At 56.0% G+C, this 17,097-nt stretch overlaps 1 protein-coding gene across 26 annotated transcripts in view; it reads left to right on the forward strand.

The window, feature by feature from the left end:
* Positions 1-17,097, forward strand: part of NRXN2 (neurexin 2) — a 103,049-nt gene that overhangs the window by 48,626 nt on the left and 37,326 nt on the right. For 11 of the 26 annotated variants that reach the window (XM_073217592.1, XM_017659184.3, XM_073217606.1 and 8 more), the window contains 8 exons: positions 2,642-3,028; positions 3,208-3,411; positions 9,289-9,315; positions 10,802-10,930; positions 11,348-11,729; positions 12,343-12,533; positions 14,194-14,367; positions 14,711-14,830. In XM_073217592.1, the coding sequence (XP_073073693.1) occupies positions 2,642-3,028; positions 3,208-3,411; positions 9,289-9,315; positions 10,802-10,930; positions 11,348-11,729; positions 12,343-12,533; positions 14,194-14,367; positions 14,711-14,830 (1,614 nt within the window). The remainder of the gene's footprint in view (positions 1-2,641; positions 3,029-3,207; positions 3,412-9,288; positions 9,316-10,801; positions 10,931-11,347; positions 11,730-12,342; positions 12,534-14,193; positions 14,368-14,710; positions 14,831-17,097) is intronic. The other 15 variants (XM_017659174.3, XM_017659183.3, XM_073217607.1 and 12 more) reach the window with 2 other exon arrangements.

Genomic DNA, 17,097 nt, shown 5'->3' on the forward strand with positions numbered 1-17,097 from the left:
AAGTTCTGGGGCTGAGGAGGTGCTCTTTCCTAAACCTGCTCCTGCTTCTAGCTGCCCTTTCCTCCACTCTTCCTTGTCAGTCTCCCTGTCCCTTCTTCTTTTTCTGCTGAACCTCTCCTCTGTACTCTTTACCATCTTGTTGAACACAAGAGGAAAAATTGATGTAAATGAGAACTGACACATTCTCTAATTTAAGCACTTATCAATGTCAGCTAAATTTTCATGCTCCGCAGCTGTCACCTCGCTGGACCTTTGAGTCTGGGTGAAGTGACCATTTCTCCCACACATGGGGAATAAGGAGGCACTGTGACTCCTGGGAGTGCAGGTCTCTACTGGCCCGGCATCTTCTTCCTTTCCCTTCTTCACGAGAAATGTCACCTTCCTTGGCTTTATTGTAAATGGGTTCAACCCCTGTTTTGTCTTGTGATGGCTCCCAGGAGTCTTTGCAGAGCACTTGCCTCCTAGGGTTTCCAGACAGGTGATCAGTAACTCTGTAGGTTGGAAATCTGCCCAGGCCTTGCAGAGAGACCCGGGGCCTTCTGCTTCCAGGAGTGGTCTCCGCCTCACGCAGGTCTCCAGAGCCCACGCACCAGGTCTGGCCAGTCTTTGGGTCCCTGTCTTGACCAGCTCTGACCATTTCTGATGGCTCACATTTATTCGTGTGCACAAGCACAGACTTGGGGCTGTTATTCCATTCCAACAGAGCTCTCTTTCAAATTCCATGTTTCTTTTTCTTTTTAATTTGGTAAATTATACATAACATAAAACATACCAGTTTTACCATTTTTAAGTACACAGTCCAGTGTCATTAAGGACATTCATATTGTTGTGCTACCATCACCACCAGCCATCTCCAGACATCTCGTCTTCCCAAACTGGAATTCTGTCCCCATTAAACACTAACTGCCTATTCCCCCCAGCCCCTGACAACCATCATTCTACTTTCTGTCTCTATGATTTGATAATTCTAGGCACCTTTTATAAGTGGGATCATACAACTGTTGTCCTTTTATGTCTGGCTTATTGCACTGAGTATAATGTTCTCAAGATTCATCCATGCTGTAGCATGTGTCAGCATTTCCTTCCTTTTCATGGCTAGTAAATATTATGTTTTATGTGTATACCACATTTTGTCTGTCCATTCATCTGTCAGTGGACACCTGGGTTGTCCCACTCCCATGTTTTAGAGTGACCTTGGAGCAAGGCCTGTACTCCAGCTTCCACTTGTTGAATGCATTGAACACCCTTTTCCCACCTCTTCCTTCCCCTCCCTCTTCCTTCTCCCACATTTGGCTCATTTGCTGAGAGTCCATCAGTGCCCATGTTGCAGAGGCCCCACAGCAGGTGGGTAGAGCAGGCATCTGAGGATTCTGGTGCAGATAGAGGTGTGGGTGATCGGGGGGCTCATGTTTGGAGGCCTGGTTGGGGAGTGAGTTTATCAACAGGATGCTGGGACATCTGACCGTGTCAGGGGAGAACAAGGGAGGGGCCATGTTATTGAAATCGGGCATGGGGGAAGTGGCCGCTCTGGTTCAGGGAATGCTTTTGGCAGAGGGAACGTGCTCCAGATGAGGAGCTGCATCTGTGGCAGAGGCCCTGCATTTGCTCCCTTAGTTTCACATCCCGTGCTCACACTTTGATCTTGGCCTTCACCCTGAACCCCCAACAAGATCTCTGCCCAGTCAGGCCTAATATAGATCAGACCCTCCTTATTTCTCTTTAACTTCATGGAGATAGGCGGCCATTTTAATTTTTCTTCAAAGAATTGTTCTAAACTTGACAGAGGAAAAAGTTTAGAGTAAAAATGACAAACACAGCAAAGTTTCTAATGTATGTTTCTGCTTCTTAAGATTTCAGTGAAGGCTTTAAAGCCCCTACCTCCCAAATCTTTTTTCTAAGATAACCAGCCTCTCTTTCCAAGGAAGTCTTACAGCCCAGAAGCTCCCTGTCTGGCTGCCATCCTGTCATGCAGGCCCCAGGAGCTTACCTGCCTGCCCATCTTGTTCACTAACTGCAGACGGGATCCGGGCTGGGTGGAGGAAGCAGGCGCTGGGCCCCACCACCTGGGGCTCCTTACCTACCTGGGCGCTCTGGGCCCTTCTCCAGTCTCTGTCAGCCATTTCAAAATGGGATCGTAATGACCCCATTTCAGGATTACTATGAGACTCAGTAATAAAATGTCTGTGCTAACAAATATTTGATTGTATAATGTATATAACAAGGTGCTAAGTGCCCAGCACATAGCCACAAATGCTCAGTAAATGTAAGTGGGGGGAAAAACCTTTTGGATTCAAACCTATCAGCCTCCTTCGAGTTCTCTGCCTCTGGCTCCTGGTCTAAGGGAGTGGCCAGAGGAGGGACCTGTGAATGGCCCAGCCCGCTTGGGCATGTCCACCGCCAGTTCATCCTCCAAGGACTTGCTCCGGTGGAGAAGGAGGGATCTGGACAGGGGCCCACGGAATGCGGCAGTTGGCCTGGGGCTGACTTCCACAAGTTCCTAGCCTGGGGCCCTTAGGCAGGTGGTACTGCGTCAGGCAGGTGAGGCCGAGCCTCCTGCCCAGGGCTGCTGCAGGGAGCCGGGTGGCCTGTGTTGTCTCCGTTCTGCCCTCCCCACTGAGGCCCGTTCTTCCTTGGTCCCCAGGCTCCATCTCCGTGAACAGCCGCAGCACACCGTTCTTGGCCAACGGGGAGAGCGAGATTCTGGATCTGGAGAGTGAGCTGTACCTGGGTGGCCTCCCCGAGGGGGGCCGCGGGGACCTGCCCCTGCCCCCAGAGGTGTGGACGGCGGCGCTGCGGGCTGGCTACGTGGGCTGTGTGCGGGACCTCTTCATAGATGGGCGCAGCCGGGACCTGCGGGGCCTGGCCGAGGCGCAGGGTGCAGTGGGCATCGCCCCTTTCTGCTCCCGGGAAACCCTGAAGCAGTGCGCATCTGCCCCGTGTCGAAACGGGGGCGTCTGCCGCGAGGGCTGGAACCGCTTCGTATGTGACTGCATCGGGACCGGCTTTCTAGGGAGGGTCTGTGAGAGAGGTGAGGCTAGTCTTCATTCCTGGTGTCCCTGCTGCCCATCACCGTGCCCCCTTCCTCCTCGGGTGCCCCTCCTGGACCAGCCCTGGGCATCATCCCTGTAATGATGCTCTCGGTCTTCTCTCTCCCTTCCCTGGTCTTTGCCTGTCCCTCGCTTCCCTCTTCCCCCACTCCTGGGGCAGAGGCCACGGTCCTGAGCTACGATGGCTCCATGTACATGAAGATCATGCTGCCGAATGCCATGCACACGGAGGCAGAGGACGTGTCTCTGCGCTTCATGTCTCAGCGGGCGTACGGGCTCATGATGGCTACCACCTCCAGGGAGTCAGCCGACACCCTGCGCCTCGAGCTGGACGGCGGCCAGATGAAGCTCACTGTCAACCTCGGTAACCACCCCGCCCCATGCTCCTAGTCCCTTTCCCGTCCTTGCCTCTGACCCACACCCCTCTGTCTGGAGAAGCTAGTGGTGGCACCAGTGAGAGTTTGGAGGTGGTGGTGGTGGCTGGGGTCAGAGCCCCTGAGAGCTCCATCCCTGGCCAGGATACACAGTGGAAGGCAATGCGGTATGCTCAGCAACACTGTGGGGAGGACCCCAAGTGTGACAATACTATCTGTCCTAGTGTGTTTGGGGTGTGACAGCGGTCCTCTTGGGGTGCTCCTGGGGGTCTTGGCAGGATCTGTCCTGCACACACACATAATGACATAGCTTATTCTTGGTCGTCAGCCCATCCACTTGTCATTCCTTGTTCATTCATTTGGGAAGTACTCACAGATGGCTGCTGGTGCTAAGCCTGAGCTCAGCACCACAGCAGATCTAGGGATAAGGACCTGGCCCCTCACCCACCCACCCTCATGTGTTCTGTGTCTGTCTGTGTGCATAGGTGCACATGGGACACTGGATACGTGGGGACTTGGCACCTTCCCCTTGTCTGCTGTCATGTTTCAATTCCATAGCTGCCCTGTGAAGGCACCGGATCCCTTGATAGGCATTGCTATGCCTGTTTTATAAATTGTGAAAATCATATACTGACTTATCCTACATCACAAAGCTAGTGATGGTGTGGGGAAGAGCCCAGGTTCAAATCCAGGTCATTTGCCCTAAAGTACAGTGCTTTCCCCCATTGCCTCTGACAGAGCTGGGCAGTGGAGGGCATAGGGGCGCTTGCCATCAGACATCTCGCCATCTCCGCCCTACCCAGAGCAGGTTGCAGTTCCACTTCACCTGGCGGTCCCCCAGTTGTCCACATAGGCAGGGCCATCATGCCTGTTTGGGCAAAAAGAAAACAGCAGGTTCCTCATTCAGCCATCACGTAGGGGACACATTCTAAATGCCACTGTATTCTGAACCTGGGTTACTGCAGCAAGGAAGACAGGGATCCTACTGTCTTGGGGCTTTCAGTCAGGGCCACACTGGAAGGTGGAGGCCCTCAAGGTCCAGGCTGGGGTCACATCTGTCCGTTTCAGACTCCCCTTTCTGAATGCACAGAAGTGTAGCACCCATGGGCTTGCCACGCAGATTCAGGCCTCAAGAGATGCTTGTTGTGTCCTGGACCCGGAAGAAAAGTAGAGCTCTTTGAGCAGTTTAGATCCTCAACTGGGAAGAACACAGAACTTTGAGCTTTTAAATATTTATCTGGAGCCTCACCCTAATCTTGGTCTCTGGGGCATCTGTGGGATAGACTGGTCTTTTGGGGGCTCATTACCTTGTTAATAAATTTACATTATATCTTTCCTTTCCCTTTTTGGCCACTTGGCCTTTGTACTCCTTTTGGACAAAGAATGAGGCTGGGGCTGGAGGTGGGCAGGTGTGCAGGCAGCCAGGGCCTCAGAGACAGGAACTTTAGGGTTCCCTGAAGCTTTGCTTCTAGCCATGATCACAGCCTACAGAGTGGGTGATAGGTGGCAGCGCTGCAGGGGAAGGCAGGATGGGAAATGCCCTTTGGCCAATGCTCTGTGGGTACAGTACAACATCCCCTGGCTTAAATGGTTATAGGAGGAAGGCATCAGCCCAGGACCCAGAGTGGCCCTGTGTGACATATCCCACTTTGCCCTAGGATGTGTGTGTTCTCTGTATGGTAAACATGTGGCTCTGTGTGCTTGGTGGGGACACAGCAGGGAAAATCTGGGGTCTTCTGTTTGCACAGAAGGTAAATGCTTCTTCCTTACTTGAACAGTCTTGGGACCTTTGGGAAGAAGCTAAGGTTCCTTTAGATTAGACAGGAGGCAGTGTCCTGGCCCAGGAAGATGATCTCTGGGGGGCCCTCATGATCTTTCACTCTCAGCAACTACCTTCTCCTTCCCATGGACATACTTTTCTGTCTGTGCCATATAAGTACTAAGATGTTAGACAGCAAGGTGGCCCTCAGGATGACAGCCAGCAGGACAGTCCTCCCACCCTTCTGTCACCTCTGGCTATGCCCAGCCCCATCACAGAGATGTCGTCTCTAACACGGCTCATGACAGGCCTTGGCCAAGCTCATGCCACAGTCCACATCCAGCCATCCAGCCTCAGGCCGGGATGACGAGTCCTAGGTCTGGGGCCGGAAGATCTGGGCTCTAGCTCTGGTCTCCTTGACTGCTAGGTAAGTCATCTCCCCTCTTCTGAACCTCTGTTTTCTTATTTGTAAAATGGAGATGAGGATCCTCACTCTGCCTGCTTTCTCTGGTGGTTCTGAGGTTCAGCTGGGACAGTAGGAGTGAAGACATACAGATGCAAGACACGTGTATAGACTCACCCAGCCTTCTAGAAGGAAAATCGTAGTGGGATAGGGACCTAAGCTAGAGCCAGGTCTGGGGGCTTGCTTCCATATTGCATGACCCAGTGTGGCCCCTGCCTTAGAACCCCCACTCTGCTTCTACCCAGGGCCCATGGGCCTCACAGACAGGCAACAACTCCAGAGCCCCAGTCCTGGGCTGGACTCGCAGCTGCGGAATAGAGAGAAGCCCGACAAGGCTTGGTCTCCGGCCTCGTGGTCTCACCCTGTAGGGAGGGAAGCCAGACATATGTAGGCAGCTGTGCAGCTCATGGGGTGCTCAGTGGAATGACCCAGACTTGGTGTTGGGTCCTGAAGGGGATGCTGAGGCTGCCAGTGACCATTTGGTGGGACCACTGAGAGGAGGCTCTAGTGGCAGCCTCCGGAAGTGAGGGTGTTGGCTAGGTCAGAGAGGGCCAAGAAGGACCTGCTGCCTCCTTCTAGGCCGAGGATGCCAGAGAAATTGGACTGTGCCTCCTGCCCTGTCCCCCAAACTTCACCATGTCTGCATAGACTGATCAAGTACAGATGCTGCGCTTTGCTGTCTGCAACCCCTGGGCAGGGTGGTTGATCTCTCTTCCTAGAGGATGGTAGAGTCCCTGGTTTCTTAACCCTGTTCCCGTGTGACCTGTGTTCCTAGCTTCCTTCTGCCCTAGGTATGGCCTCTGGGCCAGTGCCCAGCCTGTCCTGTCCTTCGTTGCCTTCCCTGGAGTTGCCCTCCACGAGATGGGCCCACTTGGGCCCAGCTATCCGTGAGGCTGACATGCAGGGTGCATTGTAATTGAATCTCCAAGCTGGAGGGGCCCTTAGAAGTCACCTTCTTCAGCCAGCCCCACTGTGTATGAATCACCCATGTGTCCTGCATGGACAGGAGGCTCTCCACCTCTGCTCAGACACCTTCCACGTCAAGAGCTCCACATCTCACCTCTGAAATGGCCATTCTAATCAGTAAGTCATTTTTCCTTAGTGTCAACCACCCCTTCCGAAATTCCTATAGGTGGGTCTAATTCGGCCCCTTGAGCCATACAGAGCAAGTCTAACTCTTTCTCATGTTGTAAGCCAGGCTTAGGGCCTCTTACATTCCAAAGCCCTTTAATCCCTGGCCACGGGAGGGTGCCTCGGTCCCACCTGGGGCTGATCAGTAGTTCTCAAGCCGCTTCGATAGGCCAGGATGCTGGGGAGATGGCTCTGAACGAGGGCCACACACTGCCACTTGGCACTGTCACTTCTGAGATGACACTGTATGCAGTAAGCCCTGGAGCCACCATCTCCAGTCTGGACGGTCTGGTGGGACAGGAAACCAGGGGCGAAGGAAGCCTGGGGCCTTTCCCCTGAGTCCTTCTCCACACAGATGGCCTTTCCCACCTCCCCATCTCACATTTATACCCTCACCCTGGTCTCTGTTTCCAGCCAGGGCCTGTCCATTCCCTGAACTGGAGGCCCAGGCTACTAGCTACTGCTCCCTGAGCTGCGCTCTGGTCGAGTTTGTGCACTGGGGGGCTACGTTTCTACCCTGACCACACTTTGGGCTTTGCTCAGGATGGTGCTGGCTTATCTTCAAGGGGTGTTTGCTCTCCTCAAACCCCACTGAAGCAGGGGCTGAGGGTGTGGTCACTGCAGGGGCGGGCCTGGAGCTGACACCTCTTCTCTGGACAGATGGAACCCCATTCCTGGCCCTCCCCTGCAGGGGAGGGGAAGAACTGAGTGGCTCCCTGAGCCTTTCCCCAATAGGGGATCAGCCTGCCCTTCCAACCTTTTTTCTTTTTTGGACCCTTCATTGGTGAAGACTCTGCTGGCCCTGAGAGAGCCCCCGTGACCTGACTCCGGGCCCGGCACCCCCTAACTGCTGTCCTTCCCTCTTCTCCCCCTAGTCTTCCTCTTTTCTGTCTGCATCCTCTCTGTCTCCTTCCTCTCACTGTGACTTCTGACTTCCCCCTGAATCTGCCCCTTAGCCTTCCTCTGCCTCCTCTGCCCCTCTCTTGGTGCCAGGCTGTGGCTTAGGGTCCCGGCTGCTCCCCCCACTCTTCTGCTGCGGTTGACAACGCGTGTGGAGCTCAGCCGTACTGCCCGAGGGGCCCATGTCCCCCACAAAGCCACAGGGGAATCGGTTTAACTCCGCTGCAGGAACCTTCAGGGGCCCAGGGGATGCCAGGTGCCTCAACCCCCTTTACTTCCTGGGCCTTGGGGTTGGGGGCAGAGCCTGTTCTGGGAGGAGCCACACGGTGCCAGGATATTGTTGGTAACTGACCTCTTTGGAAGGCAAGGGACAGCTCAGGATTCTCTTTTTCAAGCCCCTCAGCTCCCAGGGAGGGGGGCTGAGGTTCAGAGAGAGATCTGTCTGCAGTCGCTTGATGAGGTCAGGACCCAGCTCCTCTGCCTCACAGCGCGGGCCATCCTGCAGCCTCAGGCTATCCGGGTCTGATGGCGGGGTGCAGGCATCCAGAGGCCCTAAGTCCCAATTTCATAGGACCCTGGTACATGAGCTGTTCACCCTGCAAGGCCGTCCAGCTCACGTGTTGTGGGCAATGTGTTCCCTTGGGTGTGACCAGAGGCCCTGAGGCCCTGGACTGCAGCTCTTTGTGGACAGTGTGCTTTCAGACCAGGGTGCCCTCTGGGCCTGGAGTCCTAGGATAGCAATGCTGGGGCTGGGGCAGGGGCAGGAGACTTTGCCTGTGGTGACCTGCTTGTCCGTGGCTTGCTGTGTGGAGCTCAGCCGCACTGCCCAAGGGGCCCATGTCCCCCACAAAGCCACAGGGGAATTGGTGTCATTTGAAGTCACACTTTGGCGGCCTCAGTATCCCCATCTAAGACGCCTTAGCTCCTCCCTAGGAAAACAGATTACTACTAATTCCTCTTCAGGGAGAAGTTCACTCCAGTCCCCAGTGGCAGCCTGGCATTCTCCAGGTTAGGAAGGCTTGAAGGAAGGTTCCTGTAGGGGTGGTGCAAGCCCCCTGGGACTTTGGGAGGTGTATGGCCACGGGAAGGGGGCCCTGGGACTGACCCCTCCATTTAGCTCAGAGCCCAGAGGGGCACAGGGAGTGGCATATTGCAACTTGGGCTCTGAGCAGGGAGTCGTCCCAGAACAGGGGATGCAGGGACTCTGGCCTTCCCTATTCATCTCCCTCCCAGAGACAGGGAGATGTGGGGTTGGCCAAGCCCTCAGCCCCGCAGTGATCCCCTGTACGACTGGGATTCCCAAGGTGCCCATCTCCCTCAGACACAAGAGGCCTGGGACCCTCCAAGAAGGGAGACACAAGTCCTCTTCCCATCACCTGACTGCCCTGCCTCCCAGCTCTGGGGAGGGTTGGAGCCCCCTTGGGGGCAGGAGGGACAGGGGTCCAACTGAGGAAGGGGAGAGGGCACCTGGGCACGCGTGGTCCCCGGAAAGTGGCCCTGGGGGGAACCCCCGCCTGCAGACACCCCTCCCTGTGAAGGATGTAAAAAAAAAAAAACAACTTGTTCTGCCTTTTTGTCTCCCCTCCCCCTCTGCCCGCCCCATGGCCCCCCCAGACTGCCTGCGCGTCGGCTGCGCACCCAGTAAGTGGCTTCCCTCTTCTTCTGCAGAGTCCCAAGGGGCCTGGGACGCTGGACACCGGGATCTGGGGAGGGGTGGTGGGGAGAGCCTTCCTCACTGGCTTGTGTAGGGGTTGGGTGTTGGTTGTGGGGAGGGGAGCAGGCCTGGGATGGGGTCGGGGTAGTGTGGTTATGGAGGCGGAAAGGGCCAAATGAGGCTGGACCAGGGAGTTGGTGGAGGGTCCAGGGGCAGCATGCTTACTGGGTCTGGGAAAAGGAAGGCCAGGAACACTTGTCATTTAAAGTCCTCAGGAGGGTGGGGCAAAGACTTGGTGGCCCCTGCAGCAGGATGGCCTGCCACCCTCTGGCACCAAGAAGCCAGAGGGGCTGGAATATTCCACCGCATCTCCAGAGGTGGCCACAAGGGGGAGGTCGAGTCAAGGAAAAGAAGATGAGGACTGGAGTGGAGTGGGACGCAAGCTGAGGCCATGGCCTCAGAGTTCAGCCCTCCATAGCTCCTGTGTTGGGTGGTGGCGGAGTTTCTGCCAAATACGGGCGCTTTCAAAGGTGACAGTGAAGCTCCCAGCAGGGGTGAGATGGAGAGGAGTGTGGGCATTTCTAAGCATCCCAGCGGGCTGGGCTTAATGCTCTGTCTTGGAGTGTCCCGGCTTGGTGGTGTGCCCTGAGGTCACGCAAGAGATCACAGGAACACAGCAGACACAGGCAGAGAGACTGTGTGTGCTCAAAACATCTCTGTGTGTGTTTGGTACCTGTATGTGCATGTGTGGTGAGCCCTGATCCTGCTGGCATGACTTGGGGGGCCCAGGAATGACCTGGGAGTGCTGCAGAGTCAACCACTCTAAAGAGAAATGTTTTGTTTGTTTTAGACTTGGAAGTGGATAATCCTGGTCTTGAATAAATGGTTATAATTCTTAAGAAACATTTCCCTCTTTGGCCATGCTGGGTGTGCTGTGTATGTGGTTGTGTTCCTGGGTGTGTGAGCTAATGAGGTGTGTGCTGAAAGGTCACATTGGGTCCCTCTGTAGATGGGGGTGTAGAGTGTCCTCTTGCAGTGTCCTCGAGCAGTGAAGCTGTGGGTGCCTAGTTACAGTTGGGTGGTGGTAAGGCTTTGTATTTTTGAAAGTTTTAGGTTTATACACATATGTTGCGAATTTACCTGCTGGCTACACACCTTGACACTGAAGGTCCTTAAAAGACACAGGGAAGAACATGTTGGTTGTAGGTGTGAGTGTCTGTGTGCAGGGCCTCAGGGAACAACTCCAGAGGCACCATTCACATCCTACTCTATTCAGATGACACCCTCAGGAGTCTCCCAATGTGGTAGGACCGAGTGTGTCTGGGTTTATGACTGGGTGTGTAAAAGCTCTATGTGAGTGTGTGTACCTGTATGCATGTGTGTGTGCGGTGCTGAGGCTCTGGGTGCCTGGGGTGGTACCATACATGAAACCATATGCAAGTGTGTATAGGCGCCATGTTCACATCCCCCTTGGTGCCGCAGGTAAAGGCCCAGAGACACTCTTTGCGGGGCACAAGCTCAATGACAATGAATGGCACACGGTGAGGGTGGTGCGGCGTGGCAAGAGCCTGCAGCTGTCTGTGGACAATGTGACCGTGGAGGGTAAGTGGTCTGGGACCAGGGAGGTGGACACATCTCTACTGATCTCTTTTGGGCCCCATTCTTTTTGGTGACCATTGCCTGGGCTTCCCTTCCATCTTGCAAGCTGTCCCTGCCATTTCTCCCTCTGGGGTGATATGTTATGGAGGCCTGGATTCCAGGGGCCATTTCAACTCCTATAAAATGCAGGCGGCATGTCCCTGGATGCCTGTCGGCCCTGGACTATCGAGTCCCACAGCTCCTCCTAGACCCAGGAGTCGTGCTTGCTGCCAGCAGCCACCTGATGGCATCGGCTGATGCCTCTCCTGTGTGACCCTTGTGTGGAGGGGAGGCTTCTTGGAACCCAAGGCTCAGACCCAGAAAAGATCCCGCAGTCCGTGCCCCAAACCCACTGCCCTCATCTCTGTCTGTCCCGAGCAGGACAGATGGCAGGAGCCCATACTCGGCTGGAGTTCCACAACATCGAGACAGGCATCATGACGGAGCGGCGTTTCATTTCCGTGGTGCCCTCCAACTTCATTGGGCACCTGAGTGGGCTGGTGTTCAATGGCCAGCCCTACATGGACCAGTGCAAGGATGGTGACATTACCTACTGTGAGCTCAATGCTCGCTTTGGCCTGCGTGCCATTGTGGCTGATCCCGTCACCTTCAAGAGTCGCAGCAGCTACCTGGCACTTGCAACGCTCCAAGCTTATGCCTCCATGCACCTCTTCTTCCAGTTCAAGACCACGGCCCCGGATGGGCTTCTCCTGTTCAACTCAGGCAACGGCAATGACTTCATTGTCATTGAGCTGGTCAAGGGGTGAGGTGCTGGGCATTGCACCACTGTCACGGAAATGGGCCTCCCCCCCCGCTGAACAAGATATGCACCCCTAGCCACTGGCTGAGATGCCCAGTTCTCCAAACCACAGGTCAAGATTCAGCTCCCCAGCCATAGCGAAAATGGAGAAGCAGCTCCTCCTCCCCCTGCTGACTCCCCAGTTACTTCCTTAACAGGGTTTCCCCAGTTACATCTGTTCCGTTAATTGTCCTGGTTCAGGCCCTCTGGCCCTTTCTGTAGGTGGAAGATGGGACCTTGTCCCTATGGCCTCTCCTACCCAAGAGGACTCCACCCTAGAGCTGCTCTGTCCTTGTCCCTAGAAGGCTCTGTTGTCCTCACAAACCTCTTCTCCCAGCAGCTCTTCTGAGTCTGACAGGAGCCACAGCCTCTGGCCTTGCCTCCCAACATTCTCCCCATGATGGCATCTCACACCAGTGTCCTCTTGCCATTGGTTTGAATCCCTCCACTATGGTTTCCCTCCCCATCCCTTCCTCCTGTGGTGCCCCAGACCCCTGCCATCTATAGCTCCTCCTTACCCCATCTTCCCAGCATCATCCCAGCCTTGACCCAGTGTCTCCTCCCTACTGTGGGGCAGGTACATCCACTACGTCTTTGACCTGGGGAATGGCCCGTCCTTGATGAAGGGGAACTCAGACAAACCAGTCAATGACAACCAGTGGCACAACGTGGTGGTGTCCAGGGACCCAGGCAACGTGCACACGCTCAAGATTGACTCCCGCACTGTCACACAGCACTCCAATGGCGCCCGAAACCTCGATCTCAAAGGTGGGGCCTGGGGCCTCAGGAAAAGGCCTGGCCCTAGCCCAGGTCCCACTCCACCCAAAAGATCACCCTGCCCTGGGATACTCTTTCACCCCTGAGATTCTCTCTGTTTCCCCTGCCCATGGTTTCCACCTCTCTTTCACAATCCCTGCTGTGTCCAGCCTGACATTTGCCCATCAAACTTCTGCTCAGCTCTCCTGCAAGGCTGCCCTCTCAACACTGAGTCTGGTGGCAGGAAGTGTTTCATAGGGAGCACTGTGGCCTCACTCTTGAGGTAGGAGTAGGTAGTCCAGGGCTTCTGAAGATCTCTTGGACCACCAAGGTCAAGAAACCTGCCTTGGTTGAGGGCTGGAGGAAGATGAGGGAGCTTCTGTCCTGGCAGATGCCTCCCATGGGTGTGGTGGGAGGGGCAGCTGATGAGGGCAGAGGGAGTAGGGCCACTAGGTCCCTGCATGCTGCCCTGGTCATATACCTTGAGTGTTGGCTGGGATAGCTCTGGGGACTTTTTTGGATCCGGGCTTCCCTAGTAGGCTCAGCATCACACCAGGGTTTCCCATTCCCCAGGGCCTCTCTGGTAGCTATTGAAGCAGTCATTGCCTGCCCCCAGAATGGGTGGTTGAGAGATCAGGGAAGGATAGCCTAGAGACTGGGGTTTTGGAACAGGGTAAAGAAAAGGCCCGCAGCTTTCCCAGAGACCACTGGGGCAACACGAGGGACCTCCTTCACATGCCCACAGTGGTCCTCAGCCCCTCAGGGGCCTCTGGGAGTCGATGTGACTCAGACTGTCCAGGCTTAGAGAGCTTCCTCAGTGGCCATTGAATTCACCCTCCTCTTAGAGAGGAGGAAATGGAAGGTTCAGAGGCTAGATGGCTTGCCTGAGGTCACAAAGCCAGCCTGGAGGCAGGCAGAACTGGAAGCCTGGTCAGATGCTAGGCCACATCTCCGGGCATACGGCTGCTAGTCTCCCTACTCCCAGAAGGGGGCGATGTGCCACAGAGAATCCGAAGTGGCAGCAGCCCAGGGTTGGTCTGGGCTCGTCTTGTGGTGCAATGAGTCCATGGCCAGGACGTCAGGATTAACTTTTGCTGAAGCTCTGCCCTGAGCTGGCTGAAACTTCTAGGAAGTTAGATACGATGTGGCCAGGCAGTGATGTGTGGGATCACGTATCCCTTAGGGGAACTTCCTGGTGTCACCCAGAGTCCCCAGGCCAAGCCCTAGTGGGAAGGGAGCTAGGTTTAGAAGCCCCAGGAAAGAACCCAGAGTTGGGAGGGGATGGGAGAAGCCTGAAGGGGTTCTGGGAACTGGGGACTTTGAAAGGGAGGGAGCGGGGGTGCAGGGGACGGGGCTGCACATCTATGAAAGGCCCTGATTACAGCCGGAACTGGAATCAGATGTGTGGGAGATAGCGTGGAGTCCGCTCCTCCAGCTGCTCCCCCTGCACCCCCCAGGCATCTGGGCTTCTCTGGGAGGGGAGCAGACAGATGGTAGAGTGAAGGAAGAAAGAAGAGGTAGGGGTGGGATATGCAGGTCCCTGGATCTCTGTAGGGAAACTGGAGTCTGGGATGGGACACCACAGGCCTGGAGGACCTGACAGCAGCATGCTATTGGCCTGGCAGGGAAATGGGGACTAGGATGCCTAGGTCTGACCTCATTCCCTTTGCAGGGGAGCTGTACATTGGCGGTCTGAGCAAGAATATGTTCAGCAATTTGCCCAAGCTTGTGGCCTCTCGGGATGGCTTTCAGGGCTGCCTGGCCTCAGTGGACCTCAACGGGCGCCTCCCAGACCTCATTGCTGACGCCCTGCACCGCATCGGGCAGGTGGAGAGGGGCTGTGATGGTGAGTGTAGTGTGGAGGAGTTTGGTGTGACCCTGCAGGCTGTAGAGGGCCAGCAAAGTATAGCCCTTTCTCTCAGACCTCACAGAAGCCCGCCCTACAGGTCTGGAGCAGGGGTACAGGGGGTGAAGGGTCATTTGTCCTCCCTGTTGCCTCCCACCCTGGTCACAGTTCAAGGCCAAGCCTAGCAGTACTTGAGCCCCTTATCCTCACCCCACCTCCCTTGTCAGTATTTGGCCCTTTCAGCCTGGCAGAAATGAGAGCCTGGCCCTATAGCTTCCGCACCTCCTGGGGAGGGAGGGGGCTTGGCTGAGTGGGGGGTGTTCCTTCCTCCTGCCTCTCCCAGGCCCCAGCACCACCTGCACCGAAGAGTCCTGCGCCAACCAGGGTGTCTGCTTGCAGCAGTGGGATGGCTTCACCTGTGACTGCACCATGACTTCCTATGGAGGCCCTGTCTGCAACGACCGTGAGTGCCTGGGAGGGCTGCGGGCTCTGGGGGAGGTCTGGGCCCTTTCCCAGCCAGAGGGTCGCTGGGGAGGAGGGCAGGGTTCTGAGGGCTGTGTGGCTGCTTCCTTCTCATTCCTTCTTACCATGAGAGCCCAAGGGGAGCTTCTGACTACTGCCCCCTCTTGGAGTCTTTTCTCTTGGGCCTGTGTAGGATTGCTGCTGCCTGAATATCTGGGGCCATCTGTTGACGGATGGCCTCTACTCTTCATTCTGAGATGGTTGGACACTATTCCCTTCACCCATAACCAAAGGCGGCACCCTCTGTTGCTCTCCCTGTGGGAGTCTGGTGATGGTCTTACATGTAGCTCACACATACACAGGACTGCACAGGGCAGGGGCTGTGTCCACCTGCATCCCTTCTTCGGTGCCCGCCAAAGCATGTGGAAGCCTGGTATTTTGTGCCCAGAGTAGGCCACCACCCAGAGGGCAGGCTCTGGAGGTTCCTGGGAGGCCAGGCCTTTTGGACAGCTGGCTCCCTAGACACTGGCTAAACAGTTCCTTCTTTTCCTCCCAAGAATCCCAGCTGCAGGTTGTCTCTTGGAGCCACAAGGACACTCCCTAGTGTCCTTGTCTGGTTTACCTCCTTCCTGGCTGGGCATCTGCCTGCCAAACTGCATGCTATGTGAAGCCCCTCCCCAGAAAGGGCAGCTTCAGCAGCAGTTTCCAGTCCCTCAGCTTTGGGGGCCAGCAGCTGTTAAAGCCTGGCAGCGGGAGGGCAGTAGGAGCAGGAGTAGGGGAGAGGCCCCCTCCTACCCAAGGGGGCTGTGGAGTGCCCCCTGAAGGTCTGCTTCGGGCAATGGCTAGGGAGAAGAGTATAGCCCCCTCAGGTGGTGCTTGAATGTCCTCTCTGGGGAGCCCTGCTTGGAGACCAAGGGTGGTCACACACACGCACACATGCACACGCACACATGCTGGGGAGACAGGGCTTCCAGAGGAGTTAGTAGTAGACACGGGCTAGGAACCGGGCTCAGCGCCTTTGTCTCTGTGCCAGCCTGTGGAGCCTTAGTCCCTGGGGCATGAGTCCTGAGTTTCTTATGGGATAAACCTACTACTGGTTCCAGGGTTTGGGCTCTTGGGCTGGTCTTGGTTTTTCCTTCCCCTTTGGAAGAAAGTCTAGCCCATCTTCCTCCACACTTTCAAAGGCATGGCCTGCCCTTGAGTACTTCCACACCCTCACCTTGGCTGCAGGATTTTCCTTGTCTGCCTGCTGCCACCTGTACCTTCCAAAGCCCCCAGGTGATGGGCAGCTCAGGGGCACGTGAGCCCTCGCTGCCGGGGCATAAAGACGACCGGGCCGGCTCTCTCCCTCTCCCGCCTACCCAGCCGTGCAGATCTGGAGACGGTGGTAGCTTTGCTGCATAACAGTAACAATCCCACTGACTGTTCAGTGTTCAGCAGCTTAGAACTTGTTCCTCAGTGAATGCAGTGGGACGGAGACAAACCGTCCTACTGAACTGATGAGGAAACTGAGGCCTCCTTGCCCTAAGTCACAGGGTGCAGTGGGAGAGCACACCTGGAACCAGGTACTCCTGACTCTGTTCCCCACCGCTGCCCATTCAGCCTGGGGGGAGTGGTGGTGCCCGTGGTGGGCACTCTTGTTCAGGGTGCAGGGGTGAGGATCCAGAAGCACTACTGCCCATCCTCACTACTCCACTCCCATGCAGAGGAGCCTTCTGGAAGCGGTAACAGAGATGGATGGGGGTTTAGGAGGTCATGCCACTTTTTAGCAAGGGTGGGGAGAGAGGTGGAGCAACTTCTTCAGGTTCCAGGCAGGTAGGAGGCAGTGAGAAGTGGGGCTGGGGTGCTGGGCATATCTGGGGAAGTGTCACCATCCCTGAGCACTGGTCTGTGTCTGGTGCCAGAGCCTGAGCAAAGCCATGGAGGTGAAGGCGAGGTGGGTGCAGCCTGGGGTGGCAGGGCTCCACGGCCAGGCGGCCCTGTCTGCGCTTGAAGGGCAGCACAGGAATCTGGGGGCGGGGCTCTGCCTGAGCTTCCCAGGCCACAACTCCCTCTTCTCCTGGGGTTGTGCCTCCTCCCAGTTCTCTGTGCTTGGCTGTTTCGTGGTCATGCTGTCTCTGTATGGCTGGTCCTCCTGGGGCCCCACTCATGCACGAGTTCAAGCAGGAATCTGGCTGAAAGGCCTGTTCAGTTTGCTCTGCCCCTGAGTGTGGAGGCCCTAAGGGCACCACTGGCACCAAGGGGCCCTGCACTGAAGAGAGGGAAGAG

The sequence above is a fragment of the Manis javanica genome, chromosome 11, assembly GCF_040802235.1.
Source record: "Manis javanica isolate MJ-LG chromosome 11, MJ_LKY, whole genome shotgun sequence".
NCBI lineage: Eukaryota > Metazoa > Chordata > Mammalia > Pholidota > Manidae > Manis > Manis javanica.